Source organism: Triticum dicoccoides, chromosome 4A (assembly GCF_002162155.2).
Source record: "Triticum dicoccoides isolate Atlit2015 ecotype Zavitan chromosome 4A, WEW_v2.0, whole genome shotgun sequence".
Taxonomy (NCBI): domain Eukaryota; kingdom Viridiplantae; phylum Streptophyta; class Magnoliopsida; order Poales; family Poaceae; genus Triticum; species Triticum dicoccoides.
The window spans coordinates 569,793,410-569,812,900 of record NC_041386.1 but is presented as its reverse complement, the minus strand read 5'-3'; the positions used below and the strand labels follow the sequence as shown (position 1 = coordinate 569,812,900).

The 19,491-nt window shown below is 55.8% G+C and overlaps 1 protein-coding gene across 1 annotated transcript in view; it reads left to right on the top strand.

Annotated features, from left to right (window-relative positions):
• The window catches only part of LOC119283663 (extensin-like), a 42,460-nt gene extending 23,244 nt beyond the window's left edge, over positions 1 to 19,216 (top strand). Inside the window, exons 2-3 of the mRNA XM_037563115.1 lie at positions 16,973 to 17,733; positions 17,805 to 19,216. Coding sequence (XP_037419012.1) covers positions 16,973 to 17,733; positions 17,805 to 17,921 — 878 coding nt within the window. The 3' untranslated portion in view covers positions 17,922 to 19,216. The remainder of the gene's footprint in view (positions 1 to 16,972; positions 17,734 to 17,804) is intronic.
• The last annotated feature ends 275 nt before the right edge of the window (positions 19,217 to 19,491 follow it).

Below are 19,491 nucleotides of genomic sequence, written 5' to 3'. Positions count from 1 at the left end.
AGCACAGGGCTGCAGCTAAGCCCCCGAGTGAAAGTCTGGCTTACCACTCGGTAGGATTTTTATAACTTAGGCGAGTGCTTGGACTGCAGCTAAGCCCCCGAGTGAGAGGTTTGCTCTTCACTCAGTAGGATTTTTTACAACTTAGGCGAGCACAGGGCTGCAGCTAAGCCCCCGAGTGAAAGTCTGGCTTACCACTCGGTAGGATTTTTATAACTTAGGCGAAACGGATTCGCAGCTAAGCCTCCGAGTGAGAGTCTGGCTCACCACTCGGTAGGATTTTTACAAACTTAGGCGAAACGGATTCGCGGCTAAGTCACCCACTGAGGGGGAATTTTATTGTGGACAAAAATAAAAAGTGATAGAAATTATGGAGGAACTATGACACTATTATTTTGAGGTCCATGAACTACAGAAGTACTTTATTGCAACTCATCCGAGTGATAAAACTTAAGTGTAAAATGGGCGGAGTAGCTCCGCGTTCCAAGCTCGGGGCTCGTCGATATTATGCTCGACGTTGTAAAGACGGTACGCCCCGTTGTGGAGAACCTTGGTGACGATGAAGGGGCCTTCCCAAGAAGGAGCAAGCTTGTGTGGTTTGTGCTGATCCACTCGGAGAACTAAATCCCCTTCCTGGAAGGCTCGACCTCTCACATTTCTGGCATGGAAACGACGCAAATCTTGTTGGTAGATGGTCGACCGGATCAGAGTCATCTCCCTTTCTTCCTCTAAAAGGTCGACTGCGTCCTGCCGCGCTTGTTCAGCCTCTGCTTCGTTGTAGACTTCAACTCGAGGAGCATTGTGGAGAAGATCACTCGGCAAGACTGCTTCAGCTCCGTAGACCAAGAAGAATGGAGTTCTTCCGGTCGACCGATTAGGTGTGGTCCGCAGCCCCCAAAGCACCGAGGGAAGTTCGTCTACCCAAGCTCCAGCCGCGTGTTTGAGATCACGCATCAGTCGAGGCTTCAATCCCTTAAGAATCAGTCCATTAGCTCGCTCTGCTTGTCCATTCGACTGCGGATGGGCGACTGAAGCGTAGTCGACCCGTGTGCCTTGGGAGTTGCAGAAATCTCTGAATTCCTCTGAGTCAAAGTTCGACCCATTATCTGTAATGATGCTGTGCGGGACTCCATATCTGAATATTAGTTCCCTGATGAAGCTAACAGCAGTACCGGCGTCAAGGCTCTTGATTGGTTTAGCCTCGATCCACTTGGTGAACTTGTCGACTGCCACCAGTACATGCGTGAAGCCACTTCGTCCTGTCCTCAAAGGACCGACCATGTCCAGTCCCCATACTGCGAAAGGCCAGACGAGTGGGATGGTCTTCAGGGCCGACGCAGGCTTGTGCGACATATTCGAGTAGAACTGACATCCCTCGCACTTATCCACTATATCTTTTGCCATCTCATTCGCCTTTGGCCAGTAAAATCCGGCTCGGTATGCTTTGGCCACGATGGTCCGAGAGGACGCATGATGACCACAGGTCCCCGAGTGAATATCATTGAGGATGAGTCGACCTTCTTCTGGTGTTATGCACTTCTGACCAACTCCAGTCGCGCTTTCTCTGTATAATTGTCCTTTGATTAAGGTAAAGGCCTTAGATCGACGGACGATCTGTCGAGCCTCTTCCTCATCCTCCGGAAGCTCTTTTCTCAGGATATATGCGACATACGGAACTGTCCAGTCGGGAATGACCACCAAAACCTCCATGATCAAGTCGACCACCGCTGGGACTTCAACTTCAGTCGGATCTGTGGCACTCTTGGGTTGTGGAGTTTCTTCAGTGAAAGGATCTTCTTTGACTGACGGAGTGTGTATATGCTCCAAGAACACACCACTCGGAATGGCTTCTCTCTTGGAACCTATCTTTGCTAGATCATCAGCTGCTTGATTTTTCAGTCGAGGTATATGATGGAGCTCCAACCCCTCGAACTTCTTTTCCAGCTTCCTCACTGCACTGCAGTATCCAGTCATGGCTGGGCTTCTCACGTCCCACTCTTTCATCACCTGATTGACCACTAAATCCGAGTCGCCATAGACCATCAGGCGACGGACGCCGAGTGAAATGGCCATGCGCAACCCATATAAGAGGGCCTCATATTCTGCCTCATTGTTGGAGGAATCAAAGTGAATCTGGAGCACATATCTGAGCTTATCACCTCTGGGGGAAACCAGGACAACCCCAGCACCGGAACCATTCAACATCTTAGAGCCATCAAAAAACATGGTCCAATGCTCTGAGTGAACTTCAGTCGGCTGCTGTTGTTCAATCCACTCGGCGAGGAAATCTGCTATTGCCTGGGACTTAATGGCTTTCTTTGCCTCAAACTTGATATCAAGGGGAAGAAGTTCAATCGCCCATTTGGCCACTCGACCAGTTGCATCTCTGTTGTGCAAAATCTCTGATAGTGGAGCGTCGCTGACGACTGTGATGGAATGATCAGAGAAATAATGAGCAACCTTCTTTGTGGTCATGTATATTCCATACACAAGCTTCTGATAATGAGGATATCTCTGCTTGGATGGAGTCAAGACTTCAGACAAATAATACACTGGGCGCTGAACTTTGAGAGCTTTTCCTTCTTCTTCCCGCTCGACCGTTAGCACAGTACTGACGACTTGTCCTGTGGCTGCGATATAGAGCAATAGAGGCTCTTTGCTGATTGGAGCAGCAAGCACCGGCTGGGTGGAGAGCAGAGTTTTTAGCTCGGCAAACGCTGCATCAGCTTCTGGAGTCCACTCGAACTTGTCTGTCTTCTTCATCAGTCGGTAAAGAGGCAATGCCTTTTCACCGAGTCGTGAGATGAATCGACTTAATGCGGCCAAGCATCCAGTAAGCTTTTGGACATCGTGCACTTGCACAGGGAGTTTCATTCGGAGAATAGTGCCAATCTTCTCTGGGTTAGCGTCGATTCCCCGTTCGGAAACGAGAAAACCGAGTAACTTGCCACCAGGAACTCCAAATGTGCACTTTGATGGATTGAGCTTGATATCATATCTTCTGAGGTTGGCAAATGTTTCGGCGAGATCAGCGAGCAGGTCGGAACCTTTTCGTGACTTGACAACGATATCATCCATATATGCTTCCACATTCTGACTGATTTGAGTGAGTAGACACTTCTGAATCATTCGCATAAATGTGGCTCCGGCATTCTTGAGGCCGAATGGCATGGTGATATAGCAGAAGCACCCGAATGGAGTGATGAAAGCTGTTTTTACCTCGTCGGGTCCGTACAGACGGATCTGGTGGTACCCGGAGTAGGCATCTAAAAAAGATAGCCTCTCGCATCCCGCGGTCGAGTCAACAATTTGATCTATGCGAGGGAGAGGAAAATGATCTTTCGGGCAGGCCCGGTTGATGTGCTTGAAATCAATGCACATTCGGAGCGACTTGTCCTTCTTAGGAACCATGACGACATTAGCGAGCCACTCGGAGTGGTATATTTCTCGGATAAATCCTGCCGCCAACAGTCGAGCCACTTCTTCACCAATGGCCTTTCTCTTCTGGACGGCGGACCACCGAAGATGCTCTTTGACTGGTTTTGCAGATGAGTCGACTCTTAGGCGATGCTCAGCCAGTCCCCTGGGAACACCTGGCATGTCAGCGGGCTTCCATGCAAAAATGTCCCAGTTCTCACGGAGGAACTGGATGAGCGCTTCTTCCTATTTTGGGTCGAGTGATGTGGAGATGCGGGTCGGAGCTGCTTCGGGGTCGGTCGGGTGAATGTGAACAGGCTTCGTCTCACCGGACGACTGGAATGCAGACTCCGTGGCGGGTTTCTTCGATCGCAGCAAGTCACTCGGATCTGCGTTTTGCTTGTATTCTTCGAACTCGACCGCTGTCACCTGGGAATCGGCAATCTTGGAGCCCTTCTGAAAGCACTCTTCTGCCTTTTTCCGATCACCGGTGACAGTGATCACTCCTTTGGGGCCGGGCATCTTCAATTTGAGGTACACGTAGCATGGTCGAGCCATGAACCGTGCGTAAGCTGGTCTCCCCAAAATGGCATGATATGCACTCTGAAAATCCACGACCTCAAACGTCAACTTTTCTTTGCGAAAATGTTTCGAATCACCAAACACCACATCGAAAGCTATTTGGCCGAGTGACTCGGCCTTCTTCCCTGGTATAACTCCATGAAAGCTCATGTTACTAGTGCTCAGTCGGGACATCGGAATGCCCATTCCTTTCAGTGTGTCTGCATACAACAAGTTCAGCCCACTTCCACCATCCATCAGCACCTTTGTTAGTCGAGTGCCTTCGACAACTGGATCGACCACCAAAGCTTGCCTCCCAGGGGTGGCAATATGAGTCGGGTGATCAGATTGGTCGAATGTGATAGGTGTTTGAGACCACTTCAGATAATTTGCTTTCGCTGGGGCAACCATGTTCACCTCTCGGTTAATGACTTTTAGTCGACTCCTGCTTTCCACATCTGCAAAGATCATCAGAGTGGAGTTGATATGCGGATATCCTTCCTCACTGTCCTCCTTGTCTTCGGCCTTGTCTGACTCCTTCTCCTTGTCCTTAGACTGTTTTCCCTGAAACTGCTGGATCAGGAGTCGACATTGGCGAGTGGTGTGCTTCGGGTAAATGATATTCCCCTCTTCGTCTTTCTTCGTGTGAATGTGACATGGCATATCCATCACGTCGTTCCCTTCTTTATCCTTTACCTTCTTGGGGTTCCAGGATCCTTTTGGTTTCCCCTTAAACTTTCCCTGAGTCACGGCCAGAGCCTCTCCAGGAGCTGCTGGTTCAGCCTTCCGCTTCTGTTTCCGACTGGTGTTTGCTTTTTCCGACTGACTCGGCTTGTGCTTGCCGCTTCGGAGTCGGTCTTCTTCTTCGCCGTTGGCGTACTTGGTAGCAATCTCCATCATCCGACTCAAGGTCATGTCACCGGTTCGACCAAACTTCAAACTCAGTTCTCTGTTCTTGACGCCATCCTTGAAGGCACAGACTGCCTGATGATCAGACACATTCTCCACAGTGTGGTGCAAAGTGATCCACCTCTGAATATACTCTCTGAGGGTCTCATTAGCCTTCTGCACGCAGACTTGCAACTCTGTCAATCCAGCTGGTCGCTTGCAAGTCCCTTCAAACGTTCTGATGAACACTCGGGACAGATCTTCCCAAGCGTAAATGCTGCTAGGAGGTAATTGAGTTAACCATGCTCTGGCAGAACCTTCCAGCATGAGGGGCAAGTGCTTCATGGCTACCTCGTCGTTCCCACCACCAATCTGAACTGCCACTCGGTAATCTTCAAGCCAAGTTTCAGGCTTAGACTCACCAGTGAACTTGCTGACTCCGGTTGCCAACCTGAAATTGGGAGGGATAACTGCGGCTCTGATAGCTCTGCTGAAACATTCAGGACCAGAAACATGCACTCGACTGCTTGTGGGCGCATCTCTGTCGAGTCCGCCCCGATGGGCCCTGTTCCGGTCGACCAAACCTTGCACGATAATGGATCGCGCGTCGAAGCCTGGTTCTCTGGGGTCGACTGGAACCCTTCGCCCTGTACTGTACTGACGCCTGTCATCTGGCTGCCGAGGAACGTAAGACCCACCCCTCGGAGGGGAATTGGGCACTTGACGCCTATCATCTCAGTCGAGTCTGTCGCCATATTGATCTCGCCGATTCTCGCGCCCTTCACGCCGCGGAGGCGATCTGGGGCTGTGAGCCGACTGAACCGTATTCACAGTGACGGATCGACTGTGAATTCTGTTGCGCGACTGAGACACGGCTGAATTCTGATCTCCTGCTGCCCGGAGCAGATCCCTGATCTGCAGCAAACCTCTGCCAGCTTCCGACTGCGAAGGCTGGATGGACTCTGCTATACGGGTCGCAGCTGCTAAATTCTGAATTGGGGTTCGATATACCTGAGTCGGCGGGAAGAGTTGACGTCGACTGGTGTCGGGAGCTTGTTGCCGCGCGCGCTCGTCGAGTGCTCGCTGAAGGTTCTCCAGTCGAGTGCGCTCGGCCAGATTGGCCAGACGCGCCTCCTCCAAGGCACGAGCCTCGGGGGTTTCTCCTGCGATGGGAGTATGCAGGGCATCCACGTTCCTGCGGCGAAGTTCCTCTCTTTGCAGAGGGTCGAGTGGCTCAGGCTGGTACTCTTCATGGCGTCGTGCGGGGTCGCCTCCGTCACCTGCTCCATCATCACGGGCGAAGCCAGGGGGACTGCGGGGCCCGTCGACCATCAAGATTTCAGCCGCTGGATCACTGCTACCGCACTCGGATGCAGTCTCTACGGAGCCAGTCGACAGATCGAACAAGCCGTAGAGAGATTCGTCGGGCTCGATTGCCGCAACTTGGGTGGTGGCCGATTGACGAGCCACCGCGTGCCTTACCCATCGCTGAAGCCTCGACCGGCCCGAGCGCTTGCGCTGGCGGGAGACCGGGAGGGTGGACGATGGAGGAGCCGACCGATACTGGGTCGACGGTTGCCGCAGCAGAACGCCGCGGACACATGCACGAAAATGCGTCGCACCGCGGACGGGGAGCGCATCTACGTCGAGTGGAGCCTCCTGGAGCCATGCGGAGTCGTCGGCGATGAAGGTGAGAGTGCCGAGACGGATCTCTTGACCCCCGACCAAAACTCCAGCAGACACCATGATGAAAGTACTCGGAAGAATCGCAACTTCTCCACAAAATCGCTAAAACACCTGCCCCACGGTGGGCGCCAACTGTCGTGGTTCTAAGCCTGACAGTAGAGTGGGGGGTAGGTTTGGAGAGGCAAGGTCCTAGCTATGGAGAGGTTGTAAACACAAGGGATGTACGAGTTCAGGCCCTTCTCGGAGGAAGTAACAGCCCTACGTCTCGGAGCCCGGAGGCGGTCGAGTGGATTATGAGTATATGAGTTACAAGGTGCCGAACCCTTCTGCCTGTGGAGGGGGGGTGGCTTATATAGAGTGCGCCAGGACCCCAGCCAGCCCACGTAGGAGAGGGTTTAAGGTGAGTTAAGTCTGGGGCGTTACTGGTAACGTCCCACATAAAGTGTCTTTACTATCATAAAGGCTACTTAATTACAGGTCGTTGCAGTGCAGAATGCCTCTTGACCTCCTGGTGGTCGAGTGAGTCTTCGTGGTCGAGTCCTTCAGGCCAGTCGAGTGAGTCCTCGTTGGTCGACTGGAAGGCGACCTCTTCTAAGGATGTCCTTGGGTAAGTTACTTGGATCAGGTCCATGACCCTACCCTAGGTACATAACCCCATCACCGCCTTCAACTCCCAGGCTCGGGAGTTGAGTCGAAGGACCGACGACCTGGCCGACAGCCGAAGTAAGTACTTGATATTGTCTATCTCCTGTGGGGGCGCGTCAGCGCACCCATTGGGTGTAGTCCCCGAGATTCGGGCCGACTGCTGCGCAGTCGGGTCGGATCTTTCTTGACGACTTTTTCCTTATTGGTTTGTCTTTTTCTTTGTCTTCAGGGGCCAACGCAGACTTGAGGAAGGAGCTCGGCGAAGCGCAGGCCGCCCTTCATACCAAGGATGCCGAGTACGCTGTCTTGGTCCAGGAGCATGACCGCCTAGCCAAGAAGCTGGCTGACCAGGAGAAGAGCCACAAGGCGGCCCTGCAGCAAGCGCAGGACAGCGAGGCTGCCCTGAAGGCAGAGTTTGAGACCGAGGCGGCGAGCTGGGCTGAGACCCGGTGAGCACTGGATGAGGGCTTCGGCCGCGTCGAGGACTTGATCGACGGTAAGCCGCCTTCCTCGCTCCTCTCCTGCCCCTTGGCGTCTGGCTCTTGTTCGAACTTGTGCTGCTGCCTATTTCCTTGCGCAGACTACTTTCCCGGCTACTCCGCCTTTGCCGCCCAAAGCATAGAAGCCCATCGTGAGGCGCGCCGTCAGGCGGGGGCCAACATCGCGCCGGATGCGAACCGGACACTTGAGGAGCAGCTCTTGGCTGTCCAGGCGCGGTTGCAGCCGGCTCATCGGATGCTTCGCCGGCTCCAACGTGCCGGGGCGCAAGTGTTGGCCGCCCTCTGGCTCGGCGAGACGATCCCCCGCACCCCAAGCCGGACTACCGACTGGCTGGAGGTCGTAGTCGGTCGCTTTGAGGCTTGGAAGGCGTCGGCGGCCCGCCTCGGAGCCGGGCGGGCGTTGGCGTTCGTTCGGGCTTGGTACCCAGGGCTGAGCCTGGACCAGCTGCGCACTTGGCGGATGGAGGCCGACGCGGAGCTGGAGGAGGTGAGGCCGGCTATCGCCCAGCGTGCTTCGACGATCGCCGAGTGCACCGACATCAGCGTTTTTGCACCCGAAATCGATGATGACGGTGTTGCCCAGCCGGAGGAGTGGTTCGGGCTGAACCCGGCGGTGGGCGAGGACTTGGCAGAGGAGATCGCCTCCAGCGACGAGGGCGAGGGTGACGAAGAGGAGGACGGCGAAGACGTCGAGCTGGCTGGTGGAACAACCGGCCGACCTCAGGCTGACCGTGCCTCCAGCAACGAGGCACGTGGAAGCGCGCCCTTTGCGGGAGGCGGTGACCAAACCGAGGTTCGCCAGCCGGCCGCTCCTTCAGCCGGCACAACCGCCTCCGCCAACCAGCCTGGCTCGTCGGTCGCTCCGCCGGCTTGACCTGCCGTCCTTATTTTTCCTGCTTGTTGTCTTTTGAGCAATCTTCATTAAGTTTTCCTAGTTCCACCCACTGGGGGTGTATCCAAACTATGTTGAATGCTGGCCTCTCGGAGGTCTTTTATGTAAATATTATTATGTGCATGTTTGGTTTCCATTCGCGTATGCTTTTTATCCTTAGGCTTTTTCCTTTGCCGCCTTCCCTCTTTGGGGAGGCAAGTACTTGAGCTTTCTTGGATTGAAGTGAAGTGAATGGAAACCGGCCGGCCGGCTACTTTGGTAGTCGGTCGGTGCTAGGCGGCGAACCGGCTTTCATTATATTAGTCCGTTGGTCCCTGGCCATTTTTTGTGTGGGCATCCTTTCCTGCTTTTGACTCTTGCCAGTCGGACAGCCGGTTCTTCGAACTGCGACTTTGGCAAGAGCTAAGCCTGGGTGTCGGCACACTACTTGTCTGACCGCGGGTAGGGTTTCTAATATAACTCCAGTCGGCCAGTCCCCGGGCGGACTAGTCGAACCCGGTGCCGGACAGGATAAGTAAATGAAATGACAAAGTCATAAGCATGATACTTTTCATTCATAGATAAGAGATGGCAGTCCCCGAGCCCTCCTCGGGGGGCCTATTGTCTCGTACTTAATACAAAAGTATCGTGATACATACTGCGTTTCAACTGTAAAATCTTCGAAGGAGGTTGGCGTTCCATGGTCGTTCCGACTCCTTGCCGGAGTCGTCTCTCTTTCGTGCCTTCGGCTTCTGCGCGTCGATCAAGTAGTAGGAGTCGTTGCCTAAGGCTCTGCTGATAACAAAGGGGCCCTCCCAAGGGGCCGAGAGCTTGTGTTGGCCGGCTGTTTGCTGGATCAGTCGGAGCACAAGATCGCCCTCTTGGAAGGATCTTGGCTTGACCTTCCGGCTGTGGTAGCGACGCAGGCCCTGCTGGTAGATGACAGACCGGCTGAGGGCTAACAGCCGACTTTCTTCTAGCAGGTCGACGCCATCTTCTCATGCTTCCTTGGCCTCCGCTTCCGTGTACATGGTTACTCGAGGCGAGTCGAACTCGATGTCAGTTGGGATGACCGCCTCGGCACCATACACAAGGAAGAAAGGGGTGAAGCCGGTTGACTTGTTTGGTGTAGTGCGCAGACTCCAGAGGACAGCCGGCAACTCATCGAGCCAACAGCCGGCTGAACGCTCCAGAGGTACAACCAGTCGGGGCTTGATGCCGGAGAGGATGAGGCCGTTGGCTCGCTCGACCTGGCCGTTTGACTGCGGGTGGGCAACGGACGCTAAGTCCAGCCAAATACCTTGGGCTGCGCAGAAACGTGCCAAGGCTCCTTTGGCAAAATTCGTGCCATTGTCGGTGATGATGCTGTGTGGCACGCCGTACCGAGTTGTTATGTCTGCGATGAATGTCGCAGCAGTCGGCCCATTCAGCTTCTTGATCGGCTTTGCCTCAATCCACTTGGTGAATTTGTCCACGGCGACGAGCAAATGTGTCATGCCGCCACGCGCTGTCTTGAATGGGCCCACCATGTCCAGTCCCCAAACGGCAAAGGGCCAGGTGAGGGGAATGGTCTTGAGTGCCGAAGCCGGCATGTGTTGCTTGGAGCTGAAAAGTTGGCACCCTTTGCAATATTTAACTAAATCCTTGGCGTCATCTAAAGCAGTCGGCCAAAAGAAACCATGGCGGAAGGCTTTGGCGACGAGTGATCTTGAGGCCGCATGGTGGCCGCATTCTCCTTGGTGAATGTCTTTGAGGATTGCAATGCCCTTCTCTTGCTCGACGCACCGTTGGAGGACTCCAGCGACACTACGCTTGACTAGTTCTCTGTTGATGATTGTGTATACTCCGGCTCGATGTTGGACTTGTCTTGCCTCTGCTTCGTCAGCCGGCAGATCTTGGTTTACTAGGAAGTTGAGGATGGACTGAGCCCATGATGGAGCTGCGACTTCTCCTACTGCCAATGTGGCTACTGCCACCAGGGCGGGCGGGCTGGGTGGTGAAATGCTGGAGTCGGCCGCCGGCTGTTGTGTTGGTGCAGTCCCTAGGCCGGCTACTGCAGTCCCCGAGCCGGCTACTGCAGTGTCCCGAGCCGGGTGTGGCAGTCCCCGAGCCGGTTGCCGAAGTCCCCGGGCTGACTACTGAAGTCCCGGGGTCGCCCGCTTGGTTCTTCGAGCCGGACCCGGCCCGTCGGGGTCAGGCGGCACGAAGATGGAATCGGACTCTGGAGACGGCTTGATGGACGGCTTGAGGAGGCATTGTAGAGCGATGCCGGTTGGTATTGCTTGCCGAGTGGAGCCTATTCGAGCCAAGGCATCGGCTGGCTCGTTGTCGGCTCGCGGTACGTGGAGGAACTCGCATCCTTCAAAGTATCTGCTGAGTTGTTGGACCAGGAAGCAGTAGCTTGCCATATTTGCGTCCTTGGCGTCCCAGTCGCCGGATGATTGTTGGACCACCAAGTCCGAGTCGCCATAACATAGGATCCGGCGGATGCCGAGTTCCTTGGCAAGCCAGAGCCCATGTATGAGCGCCTCGTACTCGGCCACGTTGTTGGAGGTGGCAAAGTGAATTTGTAGCGTGTATCTGAGCTTGTCGCCTTTGGGAGAGGTAAGGACGATGCCGGCTCCCAAGCCGGTGCGCATCTTGGACCCGTCAAAGTGCATGCACCAATGGGTGGAGTCGGGAGCCGGCGGCGGGTACTGGGTCCCGGCCCAGTCGACGAGGAAGTCGGCCAGTGCTTGGGACTTGATGGCGGTGCGGGGCTGGTAGAAGATCGTGTAAGGGGCCAGCTCGATGGCCCATTTCGCCACCCGGCCGGATGCGTCCGGGCTGCCTATGATCTCGGCCAGCGGGGCGGTGCATACGACCGTGACGGGGTGCTCTTGAAAGTAGGGCTTCAGCTTCTTGGCAGTGAAGTACACGCCATAACACATCTTCTGGTAGTGCGGGTAGTTCTGCTTTGAAGCGGACAGCACCTCGCTCAAATAATACACTGGCCTTTGAACCGGCTGGGCTCGGCCTTCTTCTGGGTGTTGGACTACGATGACGGTGCTGACCACCCGGCTGGTTGCGGCAATGTAAAGGAGCATGGGCTCTTTCTCAGTCGGCGCCGCCAGGACGGGCGGCGTGGCCAACATCTTCTTTAGCTCGTGAAAAGCTTGGTCGGCCTGGTCGTTCCACTCGAAGTGAGTGCTCTTCTTCATGAGGCGGTAGAGGGGGAGAGCCTTCTCTCCGAGCCGGCTGATGAAGCGGTTCAAGGAGGCCAAGCATCCGGTGAACTTTTGGATGTCTCGAAGCTTGGTGGGGATCACCATTCTCTCGATGGCCTTGATCTTCACCGGGTTGCATTCGATGCCGCGTTCGGAGACCAGGAAGCCTAGGAGCTGGCCGGCTGGCACTCCGAACACGCATTTCTCGGGGTTGAGCTTGATTTGGAACTGGCGTAGGTTCTCAAACGTTTTCTTGAGGTCTCCCAGCAAAGTGTCGCGCTTCTCCGTCTTCACCACAATGTCGTCCACGTAGACGTGAGCGTTTCTGCCGAGTTGCTTGAGGAGGCACTTCTGCATGCAACGCTGAAAAGTGGCACCGGCATTTCTTAAGACGAATGTCATAGTCAGGTAGCAGAAGGCTCCAAATGGCGTGATGAAGGCGGTCTTCAGGTGGTCGTCCGGATCTAGCTTTATCTGGTGATATCCTGAGTAAGCATCCAAGAAACTCAACAGCTCGCATCCGGCCGTGGAGTCTATCACTTGGTCAATCCTTGGCAGGGCAAAGGGATCTTTGGGGCAAGCCTTGTTGAGGCTCGTGTAGTCTATACACATGCGCCACTTGTTATTCTTCTTTAGCACAAGGACCGGGTTGGCGAGCCACTCTAGAAAGAAAACTTCCATAATGAAGCCGGCTGCCAGAAGCCGGGCTATCTCTTCTCCCACAATCCTGCGTTTCTCCTCTAACAGTCGGCGAAGGGGTTGTTTGACTGGCTTTGCGTCTTCTTGGACGTGTAGTTTGTGCTCGGCGAATTTCCTCGGAACACCTGGCATGTCCTTGGGGGACCATGCAAAGATGTCCCGATTCTCACGGAGGAAATCGGCGATCTCACCTTCCTATTTGCTGTTCAGGCTTGCCCCAATGACGGCAAACCTCTCTAGATGCTCGGGGTCAAGAGGTATCTTCTTCGTCTCCTTGGCCGGCTGAAAGGATCCTTGAGCATCGTGCTCCTTGGGGTCGGGGGACACGGCCGACTGCTTGCCGGGTATGGCCACGACTCGGTCCAACATCTTCTTTTCTTCGGCAATCACAAGGGACTCGGCCAGCCGGCTGCTGGCTGCTGCGCACTCAGAGGACTTCTTGTAATCGCCGACTACGGTGATGACGCCTTTGGTGCTTGGTATCTTCATCTTGAGGTATGCATAGTGGGGAACTGCCATGAATTTGGCCAAGGCAGGTCGGCCAAGCAATGCATGGTAAGGGCTCTCCAGGTCCACCACTTCAAACCAGATCGCTTCCCGGCGGAAATGCTCCTTGTCCCCAAAAAGTACATCAATCTTGATCTTGCCAATGGGGGCGCAGGACAGGCCGGGTACGATGCCATGAAACACTGTTCGAGTAGGCATGAGCTGCTTCGTCTTGACATTTAGCTTCTCTAGGGTGTCATGGTACAGGATGTTGATGCTGCTCCCGCCGTCTATCAGCACGCGGGAGAAGCGGGCAGCGCGTCTGTCCGTCGCGAGGGTGGCTTCCAGGACCAGCGCATAAGAGCCGGGAGACGGCATCACCTCTGGATGGTCGGCCCGGCTCCAGCTGATGGGCTTTTCTGACCAATGCATGTGTCCGGCGGGGTTGGCAGCGACCACGCTGACTTCCTGGTGCTCCCGGCATTTGCTGCGCTGGTCTTCGGGCTGGCTCGTAAAGACGATGTAGGTCGCTTGCTCATCGGGGAATTCGTCGTGCACAGCTCCGACTGCAGGCCGAGCGGCCGGAGGCGGCGGTGCCAGAGGCGGCGGGCCGGCAGGCGGAGGCAGCGCGAGCCCCTCGCCTTTGGAGATTCGGGTGAGCCAATGGCACTTCCGGGTTGTGTGGTTGGACGGCTTCGCGCCGCTGTGGAACTTACACGGGGCGTCGAGAGTTTGCTCATAGGAGAAAGCCGGCTGCCAAGCCGGCCTGCCGCCCTTGGGTTTCTTGGGCGCGGGCCGCCCTTCGGGTGGCACGTCTTCAACTGTGGCCACCTGCCGACTAGCGGGAGGCGGCGCGGGGTGTGGGCGTCGGCCGGAATCCCCAGCCGGCGTCTTGGGCGCCGGGTTGAGTACTTTCCCGGACGCGTCTACCCGAAGCTCGGTCTTCATCGAAGAGTCGGCGGTGGCGTACTTGTCCGCTATGTCCAGAAGCTCGTCGAGGGTAGTCGGCTCGTCGCGGAGGAGCTTGTGCTTGAGGAGGGTGCCTTCTCGGCATCCGGCTGTGAAGTATTCTATGGCTTGCACCTCGTGTACCCCCTCGCAAGAATTGCGGAGCTCGGCCCAACGCGTGAGGTAGTCGCGAGTGGACTCGGCCGGGCCCTGTACACACAGGGAGAGCTGCCTGGGCTTGGGGGCCCGCTTGTAGGTGCTGGTGAAGTTGCAGATGAAAGCTTCGGTGAAATCTAGCCAGCTGTTGATGCTGAGAGGCTTAAGGCTGTTGAGCCAGGTCCGCGTCGTGCCTTGCAGCATGAGGGGCACGTACTTCACGGCAATGCGCCGGTTGCCGTTGGCTATGCTGACCGCCGTGGAGTAGTCGATCAACCAATCTTCCGGCTTCACGGAGCCGTTGTACTTGGGCGTGTCTCTTGGGAGCGAGAACCCTTTGGGGAAAGGCTCGTTGCGGATGCGGGGGCCGAAACAAGGCGGGCCGACATCGTCTTCTTCTTCCAGCGCCAGGGATCGCGCCAGGCGGTCGATCCGATGGCGGGCGTCGTTCTCGCCGACTCCTTCGCGGCGACCTAGTCGGCCGTTGAGAGTCGGGTGCGCCACTGGCGGCGGGGTGGGATATCTCTCTCCACGGGGTCAAGGCGGAGGCGGGTTGCCCCGCCATTCCATGGCTCGGGGATGGCCATCCGCATCTCGCTCGATGGAGATTCGGGTCCGGCTTCGGCTGGCCGCCGGCTCTTTCTCGCGCCGCGCACGGGTGTTGCTCGTAGTCGGTGTCCGGGACGTCGCGCCGTGATCTCGGCGCGGGGGAGGGCTTCCCGCGCGGGCGTCGGCTTCATGCCGCTGTGCGGCTGCATCGATCAGCTACTGGATGCGCCGGGTCTTGTGGGGGAGGTCTTCGGCCTCCAAGCCGTCCAACTCGTCTACGGCCGCCTGGGCGGCACGCAAGTTCTCGAGCGGAGTGGCATAGACCGGGCGGTCGACCCCCAGCGTGTCGGCGATGACGGCGCCGCGTTGCTTGACAAGGCCGGCCCTGCTTGGCCCGCCCGGGGCCGGCGTGCCGAAGGCGGCGCGGTCAGCTTCGCGCTGGTAGGCCTCTGTGAGGCGTCTCACGGAAGCCAGCCTCCGGCCCTCTGCAAGGAGGGCGAGGCGGCGTGCCTCCAGTGCTTTGTCGTCGGCATTAGCCGGGAGTGGGGTGGACAAGTCGTGGGCCGCTGCGTGCAGGGCGTCGTGGGCGCCCTCGTCGGCCGGGCCGGCGTGGCCGATGACCATCACCTCGGTGGTGACAGTATCGCGGCCGTCGGTCCGAGGAAGTGGGTCGTTGTAGATCGCGACGTTGGTGGGGAAGGTGTCGAAGGAGGCCGTGTTGGAGTCGACATGCATCGGGTCGGTGGAGCCAACCGACTCCAGATCCATAGCGGGCTCGCTGGAGACATGGAGCTGGCCGAGGAGGTTGGCGAGGTGGTCGGTGCCCGCATCTGAGGCGAGCTCGTCGGAGGTGAGGGTTTCGTCGAGGAGATCGGCGAGGCTGCTCACCGCGCAGACGCTGGTGACGCCTTGCAGCGCGTCGTGGCAAGCGCCATCGGGCGTGCCGGGCTGGCTACGCTCGCTGGGGAGGAACAGGGTTCCTGTCCAGAACAGGTCTCCGGACGACGGTGCACCTGGCCCCATGGTGGGCGCCAAATGTCGGGTGGTAGGTGCGACATATGCCAACGGGTGGCTTATCGTTGTGGGAGCCAGTAAGACGTCGCCGGTGCCTGGAAACGGAATGAGGCGAAGACATGCACGCCGGCGAATCTTACCCAGCTTCGGGGCTCTCCGTGGAGATAACACCCCTACTGCTGCTCCGCGGGGTCTCCGCATGATCACTAGATGGACAAGTAGCTACACAATGCTCCTTGAGCTGTTCGGTGGGAGGAGGAAGAAGGGCACGACTAGCTTGCTTCTTCTCCTCGTGTGGTTTCTAGAACTAGCAGGGGGTCGAACCCTTTGCATGGGTGCCCCGGGGGGTTTATATAGGCCTACCCCCCGGTGGTACAATGGTAATCCGACTGGGCGCGGGGCCCAGCCGTCTGTGACTGCGCTCGCCAGCTTCTGTGCCGACTGTTGGGGCCCGCCGGCTGGTGGGTCCCGCCGGCTGCCAATCTCCTTGGCGACAGGCAGGCCCCACTACCAAGGGTCTTGTCGGTGGCTGGTCACTGTTGCCTCAACCTGATGACGAGGGCTTCGTCGAGGTAAGCGTGGCTACAGTGCCGCCGTCCTGCGGGCGATCACTGTAGACATACCGCGTCTTGTCTCCTTAATGGGGCGTCCTCTTCGAGGGGGGAAGCGAGCCGGCTGCGGCGAGCCGACCCCGTCTCGGGCCGGCTGGGGGAGGCCAGGCCGCCTTCGGGTGTCTCTCAGCCCGAAGGGGTCCACCGCCCGTGGGTCGTACTGGTAGCTCGTCGTGGATGACATCAGGGTCAACATGGCAACAATGCCGCGCCGGACGGGTCATGGCCACTCCGTACGGCGCACTGTGCCAGGCGTGCTCCGGGATTCGGGGGTGGCAGGCTTCACTGTAGCCACGCCCGTCTCATCGCCGCTAGGTGGATGCAAACTTTGAGGGTACGGTCTCGACAGCTTTATGGGAGCCGGCTTCTTGGAGTCGGCCTTCTTGCGGCCGGCTTCTCGAAGTCGGTCCTCTCCAAAGCTTTCTTCATAAGGGCTAAAGTCGGGCCGCCTTCCGAAAGCCGGCCTGGGTGACAGCCAGCAAGGGGAAGGTGGCCCCATCTCTTGGATTCTTGAGAGCCGGATGGGCTCGTAATTTTTTCAGAAGAGTCAGGGGAAGCCGGCTAGGCTACCCATGGCTATTTACTCCGACACAGGCAGTTCAAGTTGTGATCAGAATAGTGTATATATATATATATATATATATATATATATATATATATATATATATATATATATAGGACAACACTATTCTGATCCTGGGATTAGAATAACTATTCTGATCACGGTCCGCTATATAGAGGGGCGCGGAGGTCCTCCCGAACTCCGGAAGTCGCGGAGAAAAGAAAAAAGAAAAACGCCACACCCTAGCCCACTCGTCCACCTCCTCCTCCCCGACCCCGATCCAGCGGCGTCGAGCTCTCGCCCCCTGCCACAACCGCCGCGCCGCCGGCCCGCTTCCGACCACCGCCGCGGCACCATCCCACCTGACGCGCCGTCGTCCCGGCTCCTCACCGCCTCCCCTCGACGCGCCTCCATCCACTTGCCCCATCCACCCACTACCCCGCGCAGCGGCGTGCACCACGACCCCCGCAACCCACCCCCGCCGGCGTTGGCCAGCTCCCACCCGCACCGCTGCCTGCAACCATCCGAACCCCAGCTGTCCGCAGCCCTGAACTTCCTCTCGGACCCTCCCGATCTGTGCCACTTGCGTCGCCGTGTCGCAGCACATCCCAGCCCGCGCGACCTGCGCCGGTGCGCGTCGCCGCACCTCCTGCCGTCGCTCCATCATCACACGTCCTCCCTAGCCACCGTGTGGCCCCGCGCCACCAGCAATCCACCTTCCCTCACACCGGACTGGATCTGGCGAGGTCAACGCTCCCTGACGCGCCTCCACTGCCGCCAACCACCACTCGCCTCCGTCGATTTGGCTGCTACCTCCCGCCGCCAGCCTTCATCCCCTCGTGGCTGTCTCCGGCGAGGCTCCCCCGCCACCAACACTGCCCCTCCTAGCTTCTCCCCTGTCTCCTTCCATCTTCCGCTGCGCGTGATGGACGCCGTGGTAGGGAACGTGAGCTCGCTGGATTCCTTGCCCGTACATTTATTTGAACTAGCGATTCCTTGCCTGTATAGCCGCAGTGTCCAGGACATTCAACTTCGCCGCCTCACGCCATGCAACTTCGCCGCGTCTTGCAACTTGCTCCGCTTCGAGGCGCCATGCTTGTGGCAGTGGCCTCATTTGATGTCTGAAGTTGGATCCTTCCAACCTATCTTAAAAACGGTATCCAAGTCAAAGCGTCATTTCCTTCCCCCTTTCCTGTTTTGTATTGTTCTGAATTTGATGTCTGAAGTTCAGCTGTATTGTCCCTCCTGTCCAGTTTGTGTATCTGCTCCATATTTTGTACTGCTGTAGGTTGCAGCACCTGTCGTCAAAATCCGAACTTAGCCCCATGTCGTGTGCCAAATCATGTAGCTGACCATGAAGCTTTGCCTCCCTGCTACATCTACATCGGCAATTTGGCATGAAATTCAACAACTTTAGCTAGAGTTTAGATAATCGAATGACAGAAGTTGCTCTAGAAACTAGAGTAGTATACTGCAGGCTTCAGAATGTAGATAACCGAATGTTCATACAGTCAAACCTATAAGTATACTTCAGAGTCAGAGTGTAGGTTATATGAAGATATTCAAAAGTTCACTATATGGAGATATTTAGAAGTATTATTACTAAAAAGATTAGTGTGTTTGGTGCGTGTGTGCTGAGTGTGATGTCTCTTGTGTGTGGGCGCTCACTATATGGGTGTTCGTGTGTTCTGATGAGTATTGCGAGCTCATATATGTGCGCTCTGTTTTTTCTTACCATTCATGTGTGCGCTCCGGTGTGTGAGCTTTGGCTTCTGAAAAATGCATTCTGAAGAAACTAGTGCTACTGTTAGTTGAGCATCCATATATTCCTTCAGCTCAGTAAAATAGTTGGTCTACAAACTGGTGCTACTGTTAGTTACTTTTACACAATTCTTTAGTAGTTGGTTAGCCTAAATCAGTAGGTATCGAGCTCAAAGATTGTGAAACTGAAACTCTGCACACTAGTCTAGCAGACAACAAGAGATGCTCTAACTGAAAATCTGAAACTCGATTGTGTCGCGAGTGCCTAACCATGTTCATCGATGCAGCTCTGATCACAGCCTCTTTATTTTTCCTTGTGAAATCAATGCAGGTGTGGCCATCCGGTCGCGAGAGATGTGTGGAGCGCTGCAGTCCGCTCGTCGTTGACCCCGTGTTTGCAAACGACCGAGATTATTGTTGCATGTGGACTGCAGCGACGACCGAATCCGACCTTCACCAGCATCACCATTCTTCCTTCTCCTGTTCACCAACGTGCACCGCCATTCGCTTGTGACGTTCCACCCGCTAATGTAAAAGACAAAAAGATTTGTACAGGAGATGTTAATGTAGTACTGCTCATGGGCAAAAGTTTATCAAAGTTCTCGCAAAAAAGTTTTTATGTAAAAAGTATAGAAATTCATGGAAGTTCGATTTGTGTATGCTTGTGAGACCGAAACCTTTTTCAGTTGTCATCCAAAAAATGTGGATATGTCTTGCATGTGTGTGTGTGTGTGCAGTACACCGAATTGAAAAGACTATTTTCTGTCATGTAGATAAAAGAAAGAACATAGAAAATTTAAAAATGTGGATACACACATTTTCTACGTATGAGCAAAAACCAAGAAAAATGCATAATTTTTCCTTCTTTATTTTCCTCTTTGTGATTGTGTGCTCTCCCTGTGTTTTTACAAAATGTCCACAATGAAAGAAAATG